Raw genomic sequence first — 16,342 nt, 5'->3', positions numbered from 1 at the left:
GAAAATATCTAGTTATGAAAGCTCCTAGTTAATATTTATTTTATTCCAAACATTCATAAAAATCCAAACTAAAGCAACTTTTCTTTTTAATTAAGCATGATTGATTCCAATGATTTAGTGTGTCCAAAAAAGTCGAGCTGTTTAATTTTTTTCTCCATACAAGAATCAAAGACAGGGACAAACATTCAATATTACGACCTTTTGAAATGTTAGTCTTATTTTTTTTTTGAAAATATTGATTTCGAAAAGATCGGAAAATTTCACGAAAGTTTTATTTATAAACATTGAAAATCGCATCATTAGTTGCTGAGATATCGACATAAGAAAATTATGGGTTGTTTTGGTAGTAACCATCAATTTTTCTGTTTTAAAATCTTTGCATGGCAATATCTTAGCAACAAAGAATTTTCTCAGCATTTCAAAAATATATTTTTTTCAAAATTAGGCAAACATGAACACTAATTTTTTTAAATTAATAACTGCAACTAATTTAAAAAAAAAGTTACCTAAAAATACTAACTAATATACTACTGTACTTACTAATAAAATACTAATGTACTTTTAGATTGCAAATTCGATTTTACATCGAAAAATAAAATTGAAATTAAGTTGCGGTCAATACTTCGATTTTTTTAATCAGTATTGATTCAAAGTTCATAACTCAAATAACGATTTTTTGCCCGTTCTGAAAATTTCTGAAAAGTTGGCAAAATTTAAAAAAAATAAAAATAGTGTTTTTTTGCAAATAATGTTTTAGTGACAAAAAGTGAAATTAAAAATCAGCAAAGTAAATTACCATTTATCATTTTTTCAGTGTAGTCGTTATCCATACCTACAAATTTGCCGAAGACACCAAATCGACCAAAAATGTCTTCAAAAGATACAGATTTTTTTAATTTTCATTGCTGCCAAATTTGTATGGAAAACTATATGGACAAACTAATTATGCAAAATGGCTTGGGCACCAAAAAAGGTTTCAGACGGATTAAAAAAATCAAAAAATTAAAATTTAAGAATAAAGACCGATTTTGTATAGAATTGCTCGAAAATCGATTTCGTGTCTTTGGAAAAGTTGTAGACAACGCGCTAAAAATCATTCTTTTAGTCATGGACATCCAAATTGTTTAAGTCTTACTCTTACTTTAAATTGATTTTGCTATCGACTACGTGTTTTGATAAATTTTAAAAAAGATTAAGCTAAAATTTGGAATTTATTTTACATTTTTTTCAGTTGTTTAAATAGGCAATTATCTACGATTTAAGATTTTTGATCCAACTTTTGGTTGGAGATATTACCTCAAAATAAATACAAAAAAAATTAAATTAGTTCATTTTTCAATCTTTTCAATATCTTTGAAATTATTAACACTGGGACGCCCAACGCATGTCCCACGGATGCCAAAGTCTCTCTAAAACGTTGGAAGGGTAACTTCAACTCACAGGTTTTCGGGCTTGTCTCCGAGGATTTTCGGGCGATTTTTTTTTTTACTAGAGCAAACAAAAGTTGGTACGACGTTTTTGATCGCATAAATTACAGATTTGATCATATCGAGTTCTGCAAAGTTTAAGGATCATCTAGACATCCTTATAATTCACTCAAAAAAAAATGTCCCGGTTGGTTGAGTTATGCCCGAGAACCAGCGAGTTGAAAGTACCGTTCCATCTTTTTTAATGAATTTTATTTATGTTGATCTTGACGGCATTGTACATAAAAAAAATACCTACAACTTTGACGATGGATAGTAAACGTGTATTATATGAAATGTTATGTAATATAACAATCCGAACTGTGTAACCCATCAAATAAGGAATATATTTTAGACCAAAATATTCATCAATTTTTTTGGTGAATCTTAAAGTATGTATCGTTCGTTTTTTCGTTACTGGTTATTTTTTTATGTTAGACGTTTCACTTGCAAATGAGGTAGTGAAACTGAAATTTTGCGCGATAATCCTGAAATTGGGGTTTTTAGTTTCTTTGAACTTAAAAACATATTGCATGAGAGAGGAGATACAAGATATCTTGAGTTTGTTTTAAGCGTCAAAAGGAAATCTTTCGATTAAGATTCTTCGATCACTTATAGGACCAGCTACGGTAATTAGCTAAGATCTGAGATTTTGATTTTTTTTTTCGCAGAGAATCATTTTTAGACACTTCATTTATAATACATATTTAGTTTTTTGCCTTGTTACGAAAATCTTATAAAATTGTCAGCAATATTTATTTTTTAAGTTGTTCCAAAATAGAACTATCAAAGACTAGATCTACTTTCAATGCAAATTTGCAAGCACATTTTTAGCTACTTGATACCATCAACAAAAAAATGAAATTGTGTTTGCATTTTGGTACGCATTTTTTAGGGTATATTAACTTTGGATACTGTCACTTTATTTTTTAACAGCTTTTAAAATTTGCAAAACGTAGTTACATGAGTATTGAAAAGTGTACATTCAATTACAGGCTCAAAGTATTGATATGAATCTGCCGAAATATATAATTCAATATTGAATTGGAAAATATTATGACATTGAAATATAAGTAATAATTTTAAACACAATAATTGTATGGTTTTGAAGTGTAACAAAAAATGTATGCATATAAGTAAATTCAAAGCGCGTATTTTTTTGTTTTTTTTTTAAGAAAAGATATTTTTAAAGGCCACGTGGTCAGCCGTCGACCCCCCCCCTCCCCCCCATGGCTTTTCATGGTTTTTTTCGGTCGGATTTCGGACCCCCTCCCCCCCCCCCCCTAAGGAGACCACGTGGTTTATGCACGACCCCTTAGGGAAATCGACCAATACCGTAAACTGGGGTCAATCGGGACACATGGGGCGAAATGGGACAGCAGTTTCAACCATGTTGGAGCACAATATTTTGATTTTTCTGGTTGGATTCAGTTATAACAGAGTCAGGCCAACAAAATGTGTACATCCATTTCCAAATTAAAAAGCTTTAAGTGCTCTAAAAACTGCTGTCCCTATTCAGACTGTAGTCTCGATTCACCCCAGATTACGGTAGTAGTTTAACATTAACATAAATCATTTTATCATTAGTTAAGTAATAACATTGCCACTGAATCCGGATTGTAAATATCGCCTTGATACTCTTGAAGGCTATTCCTCTCAATTTCAAGAAAATATTATTTTGTAAGCAATATACTGCCGTTCTACGCATAATTGTCCCATGTCAGTTTTTGATGATTTTGACTTTATGCCATTTTTAAGTTTAGTCTGATGTGTACTTTAAGAAAAACACATAAAATCTGGTACTTTGTTCGGAAACTCATCAAAAACAACACCAAGTCTGTTTGTCCCATCGTTGAACTTCTACGCATAACTGTCCCACCAAGTATTTTCTTACACGGAATCATTAGTTTTACTAAGCATTATGTCTTGTTTACCTGCTGTATAGCAAGAGAACCACAAATAAGGGTGATAAACTGCCAACTGGGGCGATTAGGGACACATTGGGCGAATAGGAACCCACGAGACAGTTATGCGTAGAAACACAGAAATCGGTCGAAAAATTTCAATCGCGTTTTTCTCAGTTGCACTTTTTTGAACATGGGACAATTATGCGTAGAACGGCAGTATATCTAATTGAAAAAAACATGAAAGCCACAAAAATGTATCATGCCCAATATGTTTTGAAAACATAATAAAAACAATAGGCAGATTTTTTCCCTGCTGACTTCACTTTTTTCACTGCTCACAACGTTGTGGGGGCGTGGCCTAAGCTTTCCCTGCTGAAGTAACACTTGGCCCAGTAAATTGTTACGTTAGCAGGGAAAACATTTTTGATTTGTTTGGGACTTCAGTTTGAAAAAAAAAAAATCAATCAATTCTGGAATGCGTAAGCAAGGTGATTTTGTCCATGACTTCAGTTAAAAGAATCAATTATGAGACACGAATTTAACTTTAGCAAAAAAATAATTGATTTTCAAATAATTCAAACGGATGTCGCTAGGAGTTTTGGCCTTAATGTTCCATAGTTTTTGTAAAATTGCTCTAAAAAACATTTCAATGTCAAGCGATTAATAATTTCAATGCAATTTAATCTCAGTGAGCCGGATTGATTTTTGACTTAAAAATGAAGATAAAAATGATGTATATTTTTTCAAACTTTTATCAAAGTTATGTTCGCTGGTCACATGAGAATCGATTCTATTAAACAAATCATGAAAATGTTGGCAATTGTTAATTAGACGATCAAAAATGTAAAAATTGAGCAAAAAGGGTTGGTCAGGCCTGATTTAGCTAATGGAGGTTTAGCTTTATTATCGGATGTATATTTTTAATGCTAAATAACGTAACAGTTACTGAGCCAGAAATAAACTTAAATGTCAGAAGATTTTTTTTTCATAAAATTATTTTTATTAGATCCTTTTTGGTACTGGGACCTGGTTAGGACCGAGTCGGCTTTTGTAATTACTGTAGCGTGGTCTTTATTAGCTGTCAATGTGTGTTTATGTATAAGGTGTGGTACGTTATTGTGTATCAGTGTATGTGTATATAAATGTTGATTACTTACGTCACAATTACATTTAACTTAATAATTACAGAGGATCTTGTGTGTAAATGTTAGTGGGAGGGGAGCCGATTACCCGCGGCCTACTCGGGGTTAGTAGAATGTCAGAAGAAGCTAGTGTAAAATTAAATACAAACTACTAATTTATTTTTTAAATAGTTCTACATAGACCTTAGCTTGTATAAAAAAAAAACAAAAAGCTTGGTAACTGTGACAAAAAAAAACTGTGAAGTTAGCAAGGAAAATGCTTATCACAATAATAAGTCACGCCCCAATGATAGAATTCACTGCTGAACACTTGAAGAACAGGAATGATTTGAAAATATTTTACACTTAAATTATCATTTTGGTTTGAAAACGCAGATTTTTGTGATCCATGACTATGAATTTTCTTCTAGCTCAGTAACTGATACGTTAGCAGGGAAAATATTTGTTCAGATTCGAAGGCATTGAAATACGTTAAAAAAAACTAATTTAAATACATCAAAGCAAATATATTGTTGAAAAGATTGCATTTACGATAAAAATTATAGTTTAAAAAAAATCCTATTTACGTTAGCAGGGAAATTTCACTTTCCCTGCTGTCTTCACAATTTTTTTCCCTGCTGACGATGTGAAGTGAGCAGGGAAATTGGATTTCAATGACGCCATCTGGTGGCCAATACGAGAACTACAATTTTCCCTGCTAACATTTCCCTGCTGAAGTAATATCAGTTCGGAAATGTGTTGTGCATTTGTGATTATTTTGTGTTGCATGCTGCGTGTCTTTTATGGCAAGAATTTACAATATTACGATAACGTTGTAAAATTCTACTGTTTCAAGGTGGAACAAAAACCCATATTTTTAAAGGTGGAACGGGACAGTTTTCAACCATATTTTTTCGCCATATTTGATGATGGCACGTTACACCTTAACAAAGGCTGGAGCCATTTTTAAAAAAGGTAATAAAATGACATTTGAGTCACGAAAAATGGCCTGGGTTTAAAAATTTTTTGAAAAAAAATCGATTAAAATACTTGAATATGTTTTTCGGGAATTTTAAGTCCGTTATCAAATTTCAAAATCATCACCGTTTGAAATGGGCTGCAAATTATTGAAAAAACGTTTTTTGCCCCTCCGTAACGATATATTTCTAATCTAATCTAATCTAATCTAACCCTAGCGCAGCCAGTCTTTCGAGGGCATCCTGGAAAATGCCTTAGGTTGATTAACGCCTAGCATCCTCTTGTCATTATTAACAATTGCAGTGCCCAAAGCATTAGATTGCTTTGAAACATCACAAACGTTAAAGCGGCCAGGCCAACTGCGTAAAGTTTACCGCAAAGATGATTCTTTGATTTGGATTGAGTTTGAACACGAATGTTCAAACAACAACACATTTCTGAATTGACAGGGGAGGAAGAAACGTGCGGATCCCCCGCTCACGTTCCTGTTTGTAGGAGCAATAAATCGATGGGAGCCACCAGCTAAGAAGTTTTGGTGCTCCGGGACCCTCGAGGATGGGACACTGTATTTCCACAAATGCCCTGGACACTATTTGCCGTGGTTATAGCGCCACAACTCGCTCACTGTTGGTGACAGAAAGAACATTAATAAAACTCTTATAAACACAAGATTTCAATTGATGGGATGACAATATCATCTCACAAAGACCCAGTGCATATTAAATATGAAATGGTTTATTTTGATTAGGATACATTATCGGATTGATCTCACCAAATTAAACCAGCCCTCTGAGAAATGTAACACCTCGATCAGTCTGATGGCTGATTAAAAAAAGGCTGATGTAATGTCGATCAGGGCGTTAAATTTCTCAGTGGAAGCTGCCGCATCTCAAAAAATTAATCACGAAAAAACAGGACTGCGCGTCCCAAGAAGCACTGCACTTTTGATGGCATTGTTCAATTATTATGCCCAATCACCCCATGCACACAAAGAGCGACACAAAAGAGACGAAAATTATCACGAAAAAACAAGACTGCGCGTCCCAAGAAGCACTGCACTTTTGATCTTGCCCCTCCGTAACGATATATTTAAACAAAATCATGCTTCACTTCTCATTTAGTGCCATTTTTGAAGAGTTTTTTTTTACGTTTTTTAATGGACTCAATAACTGTTTTAATTATTTTGTTCAAAGGGCAATTTGAGCAACTTTTGTTTTCCGAAAAACTTTACTTGTCTTGTTTCATGTTTTTCTTGTTCCATTTCTAGTTTGTTTATTTACATTTATCTTGTTTAGTTTTGATTGTTCCTGATAGTCCAGACTCGATTATTCGACGCCTCGATTATCAAAAGTTTCGATTATCCGAAGGTTTGTATAAGACTTCGGATAAGTGTATGTATCATGAACAAAATAAAACCGCATTTTTTTCATTTTCTTGCTTCTGGAGCAACACGAGAAAAGGGCGGAAAAGCATTTTGACAGTTTGAACTGTTTTGCTATTTCTCAAGCTTCAGGTAACTTTTCCTAAAAAATTGGGAAACAATAGCTGGCCACCCCAGGTATTTAGCACTATGGATTTTGTTAAATAGTTGCCTATTGCCTGGGAAATTGCAAAATAGATGCAGCTGTCAAAATTCTTATGCGCTCTTTTGAAATGTTGCTCCAGACTTTTAACATCAAATTCGAGTTCTGCGACATCATTTTAGGGTTAGTGAATTTTCACGATTTCGCGGACAGCGTGAAATTTGAAGATTTCCGTGAAATTTATAAACTTTGCAACGGCCTTATTGAAACATCACGCAGAAAAATGTTTTGTAGAATCAGCCTGTACGAGGTTTGTTTCAACAAAAATTTTGTTAAATATAATCAACGCCGATTTTGCGTTGAAACAAACCTTGATTTTCTCAATTCCACAAAAATCTTTTGTTGTTATGAAAAAGTTGCTTTGACGTTTAGCGTTGATTCAACAAAAATCTTGATTTTCAAATCAACAAAATGTTTTGTTGATTCAAATAGGCCTTATTTTTCTGCGTGATAATATCTAATGAAGCAAAAAAACAGTTTCTGTTATTTTAACATAAGTTTTTCACGGTTATTTTAACATTTTTCACTTTCCGCGACATTTCCGTGGAATAGGGTGTTTTGAAATTAAGGCCCCGTGACATTTGCAATTTTCGAGCGTGAAAAATCACTGAGCCTACAACATTAAAAAAATATATTTTTTCAATATTTCATCACCATCTTGGCCACCATCTCGGATTTGAAAATTATAAATCACTGTTTTATACCTCAAATATACTGCCGCTCAAATCAAGCCCCTTTTTTTAATTATGTGAACTATCACAAAAACCTATAAAATTACGTAGTTTATTCCAGAGAACCGTCGGAAGTTTATTTTTTTTCCTGAAATCCTAACATGTAGCCTTATGGGTGGGACAAATTTGTCTTGCGTTTTTCTCGGTTTGCTGTTTTTACATATGGGACGGACTAGATTAGAGCAGGCCTGCCCAATGTCCGGCCCGCGGGCCTGATCCGGCCCTTGAAGCCATTTCATCCGGCCCGCGACGGCTTTTCAAATTAATTCTATGACCGGCCCTTAAGGCTGTTCATAAAATATTAAATAAATAAATTGATTGTCTGAATTTATAAAATAATCTTAAGATGAAATTTTATAATATTATAACAACATTCTTCATGTTTGAATTTAATTCTTGCAATTTCTACATCGATATTTCCAAACTGAAAAATTTTGCAAGAAAACAAAATGATCCATTTCGTAAAATTGTGAAATTTATGAAAAAACTTGGATTGTTGTCCAAAAATGTACAAAAAGACACTAAATTAACATTTCTTTCGGTTTTTACTGTGTTTACTTCAAATCGAAGTTTTTTTTTTTCTATTTTCTATATTTTTAAATAAATAAGTAAGCAAAAGCTAATGATTTTTTCCAGAACAACTTTTCAGTGATAAAGTTTTTTAAATGAAGCTTAAAAGGGCAAATTATTCATACTGAGAATAGATCGCGGCCAATATTTTAAAAATATAAAAAAAAACGTCTCAATGGGGTATGAAATAAGAGAGCAAAAATATATTTTTTCTTAAACCTTGAATTTGGAAAATAACGAATTAAAAATGATTCAATACATATTTTTTTACACTTTTTAAATTTAGCTTGTGTTTAAAATCATTTTAAAAGATTTTTAAAAATATTTGAATAAAGGTGCACAAAAACGCAAAAAAGTTTGTTTTTTAAAAGGGATATTCGAATCCAAATTTCGTTTGAATAAATTTTATCATGTCTCATTGATTTTTTATATCGTAGTGTTGAGGAAATTAAACTTAAAAAATTGCAACGACCATTGAAATTTGAATGTTCTTTTTTTTAATAAAAATTGCAATCGTTAAAAACAATAACAATAAACTCATTTTTGAATGTTATCCTTGTTTTTCATTCTTAAAATCAAGATTTAGGAATCTTATTTGCAACACTAGATTTTTTTTATTTATTTTCTTTAGAAGAACCCAATAATAAAAATTGAACAAAAATGTGTTAATTTCTTCAACTTTTATCAAATATTAGTTCCGGCCCGCCACTGCTTCAGAAACATCAGATCTGGCCCGCAGGGCCAAAAGGTTGGGCATTAGAGCGTCAGTAAAAAACAGCAGAAGTTGACCAGGGGCAAAATCACATAAGGCTGGTACAAATTTTATTTAAAGTTTTTGTCCCCCCCCCCTTCAAAGTTGGTCCGAAAAATCAGGGGGCAAAAAAAACATTTTTTCAAAAATCTTCAGAATTTCAATGGAAATTGAAGTGAAATTGGCTGAAATCAATTGAGAATGCATTCCCCTGCGTTTAGAATCAGTTTTAGCATGTTTGGGTTGATTTAAAAATCCTTTGAATTTTTGAAAATTGTCGATGTCGATAAACGCAAAAAAAAATTTTTCGCTGAAATTTTTGTTTTTGTCAAATCTTAAATTTTTTGAAAACTAATGATTGCAAAACAACTGAACTAGTGTAAAATGCATTTTAAAACACTTTTTCCATGCAAATGTTGAAACTATGGCTTGTTATTTCAATATTTATATTTTTTTATTTTTTTGCCCCCCCCTCGATCCCGGCCAGAGCCGAGGGACAAAAACTTTGAAAAATATTTGCATCGGCCTAAAACAAGTTAAACACCCAACTTTAAAGTTTAAACTGATTTTAAGACCTTTGCTTTCGACTGCTTTTAAAAGATCAAAAATTGGTTGAAAAGTTGATTGTTGGCAAAATTTTAGTTCGAAGCTCGCTTTTCATAAAGTATTTTTTTTCATTTTTAACATTTTTAACCGATCAATAACAGCCAAGTTTTTTTTTCATTTTTTCTCCATACTCAAAGGAAAGTTTACGGGAATTGAAAATAAAAAAAGAAACACTTTCAATGACTTTAAAAAATGAGTTAAAAAAAATCAAACCGTCCACATTAACGACCCCCGGGTCTTCTGTGGTTTCTATTGCAAATTTCTGCTCGAACCTAGGAGTCCGAAGGCTTGAATGGGGAGAGCACCCAAACCTCTTTTTACTCCAAGGAACCTTCCACCCCAGTGATTGAACTGACGACCTTTGGATTGCGAGTCCAACCACCGCCAGCGATTCCACCGGAGTAGGCTTGGTTTGGTGTGTTGTTTGTACTTATGGCATGGAGACGACTCCTACACCTGGAATGACTTAACGGCCTAACAACCAAGGCCGGGACCGACATATTACTTCCTCATCCGATGGAAGGTTGCAGCAGATGGGAATCGAACCCAGAATAAAAAAAAAATGAGTTAAGTTTAACATAAAAAAACAAAACACAAAAAAACTAAAAATTTAATATTTAACCAACAAAGCTAAGTGATCAAGCCGAGGCTGCCTGGTTACGGTGTTCGCTTTGTAAGCGAACAAACAACAGAAACAATGTTTTCAGTTACCCAATTTCCATCCTGGAACATGGCTCTTTCTTCAAGTTCTATTCGTAAAAAAAGTTTACACGCAGCTTGTATGTTAACATAATTCACATTTATTGGTATTACTTTATGATTCTTTGTATATAGTTTCTGTCCAATATTGATAAATCGTTACTATTTCACTTTTTGTTTATTACTCAATTGCTAAAATAATCCCTAAAACCTACCAAGCTATTTAGAACTGAGGAATACGACGACATCGACATGTGGTTTCTTGCTCTTACTTTTTATATAAAATATGATTCGTTCCTCTGCTTATCAAACAAACATAAACCTAACTCGAATTAAAATGCTGAATGATTCTGTAGTCTGGTGAAAAATTAAAACATGCTGATGGGATTTGTTCGTTCTGTCCTGCCTAGTTTAATCTTCTTAAAATTCGACGCTGGAGATGGGTTTTTATCTTGCCTTTAAATTTTGTCGAGGAAATGGTGTCCACCTAAAACTTACAAACTCCGGAATACTCGTTTCTCTCGAGTATTTTTTCCTCCAAATAAATACACTTTTGTTGTTTTTGTTCGTTTGTATGAGTTTTTGCTCGAGCGATGGCATCTGTCTACTCTTTGCTCTCGTTGCTTTCCGTCGACTTGCGCTCTTCGCTGCCGGCGACGCTGTGCGGCGAGCCGGCGTCCTTCTTGCTGGAGGTACTGGCCGCTCCGGTAACAGCCGTCTGCGCGGTCGTTGCCGCCGGCGCCATGTCGAGCGCTTGGATTTGTGCCTCGTGCAGCAGCTGCATGACCTTCAGCGAGGTGACCGACCCGAGCCGGTCCGGAAGTTTGCGCAGGATTTCGCCGACGTACAGGCCGAACGCGCCGTGCTCGTCCAAGCTGACCGAGTGGTCCATGTTGTTGTGGTACTTGACGGTGCGGTTGAGGTTAAAGTTGGACACGGAGTTGGCTTCGTCCATGTCGAACCCGGCGACGCCGCTGGCGTGCAGTCGCTGCCGTTTGGAGGGGCCACCGCCACCGTACGAGACTTCCACGTTGGAGGCCGGGATGGGTGATTCCGCGGGCGTGGGCTGCGACAGACCCTGGCGGAAGGCGGCAGCGGCTGCCGCGCCCAGGTGGTTGGGGCCGCCCATCGAGCCGTGGTGACCATCGCGGCCCTGGTGGGAAGATTGGCCGACGTGCGGCGATTGCATGTGATGCTGCTGTCCGAGGCCGTCCTGGCCCGGATGGAAGCCGTGAGGTCCCTGCGCGTGCGGGTATTGCTGCATCTTGGCCGCCTGCTGGGCCTGGTAGTGGAGGGCTGCCGCCTGGGGGTTCTGCGCCGCGGCCATCTGCTGCAGGTCCAGGTACGCGTGCAGGTCGTCCTTGGCGTCCTCCATCTGGCGCTTGCGGAGCGCGTGCAACGGGTTCGATTCGTCATCGCTGGGAAAGAAAAGAAAGCTCAAATTAGAAACAACCTCAATGGGGCAACAAAGCATCCAACTCACGTGTCCGGATCGACGTCCCCGTTGGGTGCGCGCGGCCGCCGGATCTTGATGTGCTTGTTCAGGAACTTGAGCTTGTCCAGCAGGGGCCACTCGCTGCAGTTGACGCCGTTCTTCATGATGCGCCGCTCGACGGTGAACCGGCACCGGAAGTAGGTCATCCGCTTCTTGCACGCGTCCACGTTCATGTCGCAGAGCCGGCCGAGCTCGCGCCAGGCCTTCTCCTTCTTCGACTGGAACTTGTAGTGCGGGTGGCTCTTGTCGTACAGGACCGGCATCCGGCGGTAGTACTCGCACAGCTTTTCATCTTTCTGTGAGGAAAAAACAAGAAAATTTAATCGTTAGTCAACATTATCCTAAACTCATTCCAACAGTATAGTTTCAAAGCAGAAAAAAATCTAGGAACCTCCAAAACGTCGACAAAGGGAAAGTGCTCCCGCGGGGGCGGCTGGAACATGGTCGTCATCGGCAGAAACTGTTGTTCCATGGCCAGCAGGGCGGCCGCCGGAATGTACTCCATCATTGTACTACTACTGTTCTTTTACTTTCCGGATTTTGTTGTTTGCCATACGAACGAAACTGCGTGGTTCACGCAAGGTTGGGTGTTTTTTTTCAAACTGAACTATAAGCCAACGGAGGAAATGATTTCATAAATAACACGTTCAAATATCGTTTGAGTTAAACAAGGTTCGTTCAGTGCACATCTTGGTTCTCTCTGTTGTTCTGCATTTCATTAAAATGTTGTTAAATATAAAAATGAAAAATACATTTGCGTAAGTTGCAATAATTCATTGCGAAGAAGTTTTGGTGCTCCGTAACTGTCAGGAATGTGTTGAAAAGAAATTGCTAAAATTTCTCGAAACTCAGCAATCAAAAATAAGCCAGCGATTGATTCGATTATCCGAAGTGAAATTTTCCCGAGGCCTTTGGATAATCGAGTCTGGACTGTATTTTATTCTAGATATAATTGTATTTCATTTCATGAATATTCATTTAAACCCTTTCCATTTGAAGATACACAACAAATAGAACATAAAAACATTCATAATATACTATGCCAACGAGTCTGCCTGTGTGGATCAATCGGACCGCGCACTGGACTCACAATCCAGAGGTTGCCGGTTCGAATCCCGGGGCGGACGCAAAAAATTCTAAGTGTAAATATAGGTATTCGGTGCCCTCTCCCTGTGCCCATACCTTCACACTTAGGAGACCCGGGAGGCGGAGTCTTGTCGCAAAAAGAACGATACACGCCTGTGGATCCGTTGACGAAACCGCAAGGTTTAAGAGGGCCACATTATAAGGTGTTACGTCGATTCCGCATACTATGCCAACATCTTTCACTCCAGACTAGATATTACAACCCTAGTACGTCTATTCCGGGAATTTCCGCGACAAAATTCCCATATTTTTTTCCGAAATTCTCGTGATTTTTAAAAATAGTTTTTATATTTTGCCCCGGTTTTTCCGAAATAAGGGCGTCCAATTTTCCCGGGTTTTGAATTTCCCGAGAAACAAGAAAAATATTTTTTGAATTTTGGAAAAATTTTGAAACAGCCATAAAAACTGTGTTTTCATTATATTTGTTATGTTTTTCAACCTTAGAATCATATATTTAGCTCATTACTATTAATTGGTGATAATCTACACTTCAATTTAAACAAGAACAGCAGTTTCAAAGCATATAAGCTTAAAACAAAAAAATTTTTTTTTGGGCTTTGGACTTTAATTTAACCACAATTTTTTGTCCGATGTGATTCAAATTAAATAAGTCTCTTATAAATATATATCTTTTTTGCCTTCCTCACCTTACTGAGGAAAGGCTATAAAATCACTCGAAAAACGAAATTCTTAATTTGACCTCCTAGACCCACCTTCATGTATACATATCGACTCAGAATCAAATTTTGAGCAAATGTCTGTGTGTGTGGTGGGATGTTGATCAAAACAATTTGCACTGAGTTTTTTAATATGACATGACAAGCAGAGCTTAAAAAAAATCTTTGAAACTATCTTAAAAACAAGAAACGAAAACAAATAAAATAATACCAGTTCATGTCAAATTTTAGATACTGACATTGGGTCTGAGGGGTGAGTTTTGCTTAAGGGGTTACATACATGTAGAAAATTCCAAAATTTTATATTACAGAAATTTCACTAATTTCACTAAAAAGATAATTTTCAATCACTCCTGAAAGTTTCATGAAGATATTTTACTAAATATTAAACTGAGTAAGAGACGATTTAAGTTCACAACTTTGCCATGCGCAAAACGAACTGTCAAACATTGTGAACGTTTTTCTCGAAACACCAAGTTCATTTACGGGTACCACGATATCTCGAGATGGGATGGACCAAATTTGCTGAAATTTGGGATGTAGACTCCCAATACAGATATTTTGAAATTCGGATTTTTTTTTTAATACAAAAATCAAAAACTGACGATTATTTATATAAAAAACATAAAAATAATTTTATCTTTTTTCAAAATTAAGTTTTTGAAAATCGGCCTTCGTCATGCACACAGGACCAGTTGAACGAGTCTTCACTAAAATTTTTAGCCGATTTGGTGAACGCAGTGTTGAGATATCGTGGCACCCGTTTTTTTGAAACTGTTAACTTAACCCTCTACAACCTAACCCCGCCTCTAGACGGGCTTCAATCTAAAAAATCGCCAAAAATCCATTTTCCAACCGATTTTTGATCTTTAAAAAGCATTGGAAAGAAGAACTCTTAAAATTTTAGAAAATTTCAGAGTTGGGAGTTTAACTTGTTTTATGTGACTTAGCCAGTGTTTTTAAAAATGTCATTTTTTAGGGGTCAACTTTGGCTGTGTTTTTTACTTACATTTCCTATACTTTCAGTAAAAAGAAGTATGCAGTAATTTTTGTAGTGTCCCAGACTATGCCTCTACGCATTTTTTTCGCAATTTAAATGATGATGGTGCCATTCTATAGCAGAAAATGTGAAAAACATGCAAAAAATTGAAAAAATGACTGTAAAAACGTGAAAAAATTAGATAGGCAAAATGTAATTATATTAGATGGTAGAATAGGCCAAATACTACCAAAAACAAACATAAACTAAACAAGATAAATGCAAATTAAAATACTAAAAATAAAACAAGAAAAACATAAAACAAGAGAAGTAAAGTTTTTCGTAGAACAAAAGTTGCTCAAAATGACCTCCTGAACACGGGAAAAATAAATATTTTCGAAAAAAAAATTTGGGCAGTAGAGGGTTAAAATAGCTACATCTCGGCAATGGTACATCCAAATGTCTTCATCTTCATTTTGTTTATTTTGTTAAAAGATGAAAATGTACATTTTAATGCCCTACAAACAAGATAAAAAAAGTTTAATTGTGTGCTCATAACAACCTCTGACATTTTTGACGATTTACATTAGTGTAACCCCTTAAACCGCTGTCTTGGTTTGTTACATTTGTTCTGATTTTCCCCAGATGCCGGTGTTTGATGAAAAATAATTTAACATGATATTTTTTAACAAATCTTAAATCATAAATATAGTCCAGACTCGATTAACCGAAGCCTCGATTATCCGAAGTTTCGATTATCCGAAGTTCGATTATCCGAAGGTTTGTATGGGACTTCGGATAATCGAATCACGAACATTTTTTTTCGTTTTTTTAGCATCAAATTCGATTTCTGCGACCCCATTTTAGTCAAATTTGAATAGTTGATTGCTTATTTAATAATAAAATGCGTTTTTTCAATATTTCGTCACCGCCATATTGGCCGCCATCTTGGATTTAGAAAAAGTTAATCACTTTAGCGTAGTTAAGGGGTCATACTTAAGCTCGACAACCAGAATTAGACAGCGAAAAAAAATTTTTTTCGTGATTCGATTATCCGAAGTGAAATTTTTCCGAGGCCTTGGGATATTGGGATAATCGAGTCTGGACTGTATACGTAATAGAGTGTAACAAAAATGACTTTTTGGCGGGCATCGTGAGTTTCTTTTCCCGCTCCGTCCCACAACCCGAGTCACACACGAATATGCTCAGAGGGGATCCGAATCCGAATAAAATAGTTACTGATACAAGTGCTAAAATGTTTAACTTTCACAAAAATACATTTGCAAAAAAACATATTTTACAAATTATTTTTGAGTTACTACCGCCAACTAGGAAAAAACAGTCTAAATAGGTAAGGAGATTTTAGAACAATAAATTAAAAAATCGGTGTTCAGTGAAATTGTTTTGTTCTGTTCCTGTTTTAACCAAAGTAATTCAAAACATCATGCAAAAAAATACTAAATAGCTGTCTTAATTCGTTTCATTTGTACTGATTTGCCCTACATAGGGGAAATCTACCCATTTTAATCACACTAAGCCGTTCGACCAATTCTCATCACTTTTGCCGTTTCTGCTATTAAATCAACATTTTCAGATGTTTCAACAATGGAGAGTTGCTTGCTCACTTTTATTT

At 35.6% G+C, this 16,342-nt stretch overlaps 1 protein-coding gene across 1 annotated transcript in view; it reads right to left on the bottom strand.

The window, feature by feature from the left end:
* Positions 1-10,490: 10,490 nt before the first annotated feature.
* LOC120429153 (uncharacterized) overlaps positions 10,491-16,342 on the bottom strand; it is a 132,049-nt gene continuing 126,197 nt past the window's right edge. Inside the window, exons 2-3 of the mRNA XM_052710488.1 lie at positions 11,896-12,203; positions 10,491-11,830 (exon numbers count right to left, since the gene is read on the bottom strand). Coding sequence (XP_052566448.1) covers positions 11,017-11,830; positions 11,896-12,203 — 1,122 coding nt within the window. The 3' untranslated portion in view covers positions 10,491-11,016. The remainder of the gene's footprint in view (positions 11,831-11,895; positions 12,204-16,342) is intronic.

Source organism: Culex pipiens, chromosome 3 (assembly GCF_016801865.2).
Source record: "Culex pipiens pallens isolate TS chromosome 3, TS_CPP_V2, whole genome shotgun sequence".
NCBI lineage: Eukaryota > Metazoa > Arthropoda > Insecta > Diptera > Culicidae > Culex > Culex pipiens.
Note: the sequence above shows the minus strand (reverse complement) of the source record. Positions and strands in the feature narration are given on the sequence as shown.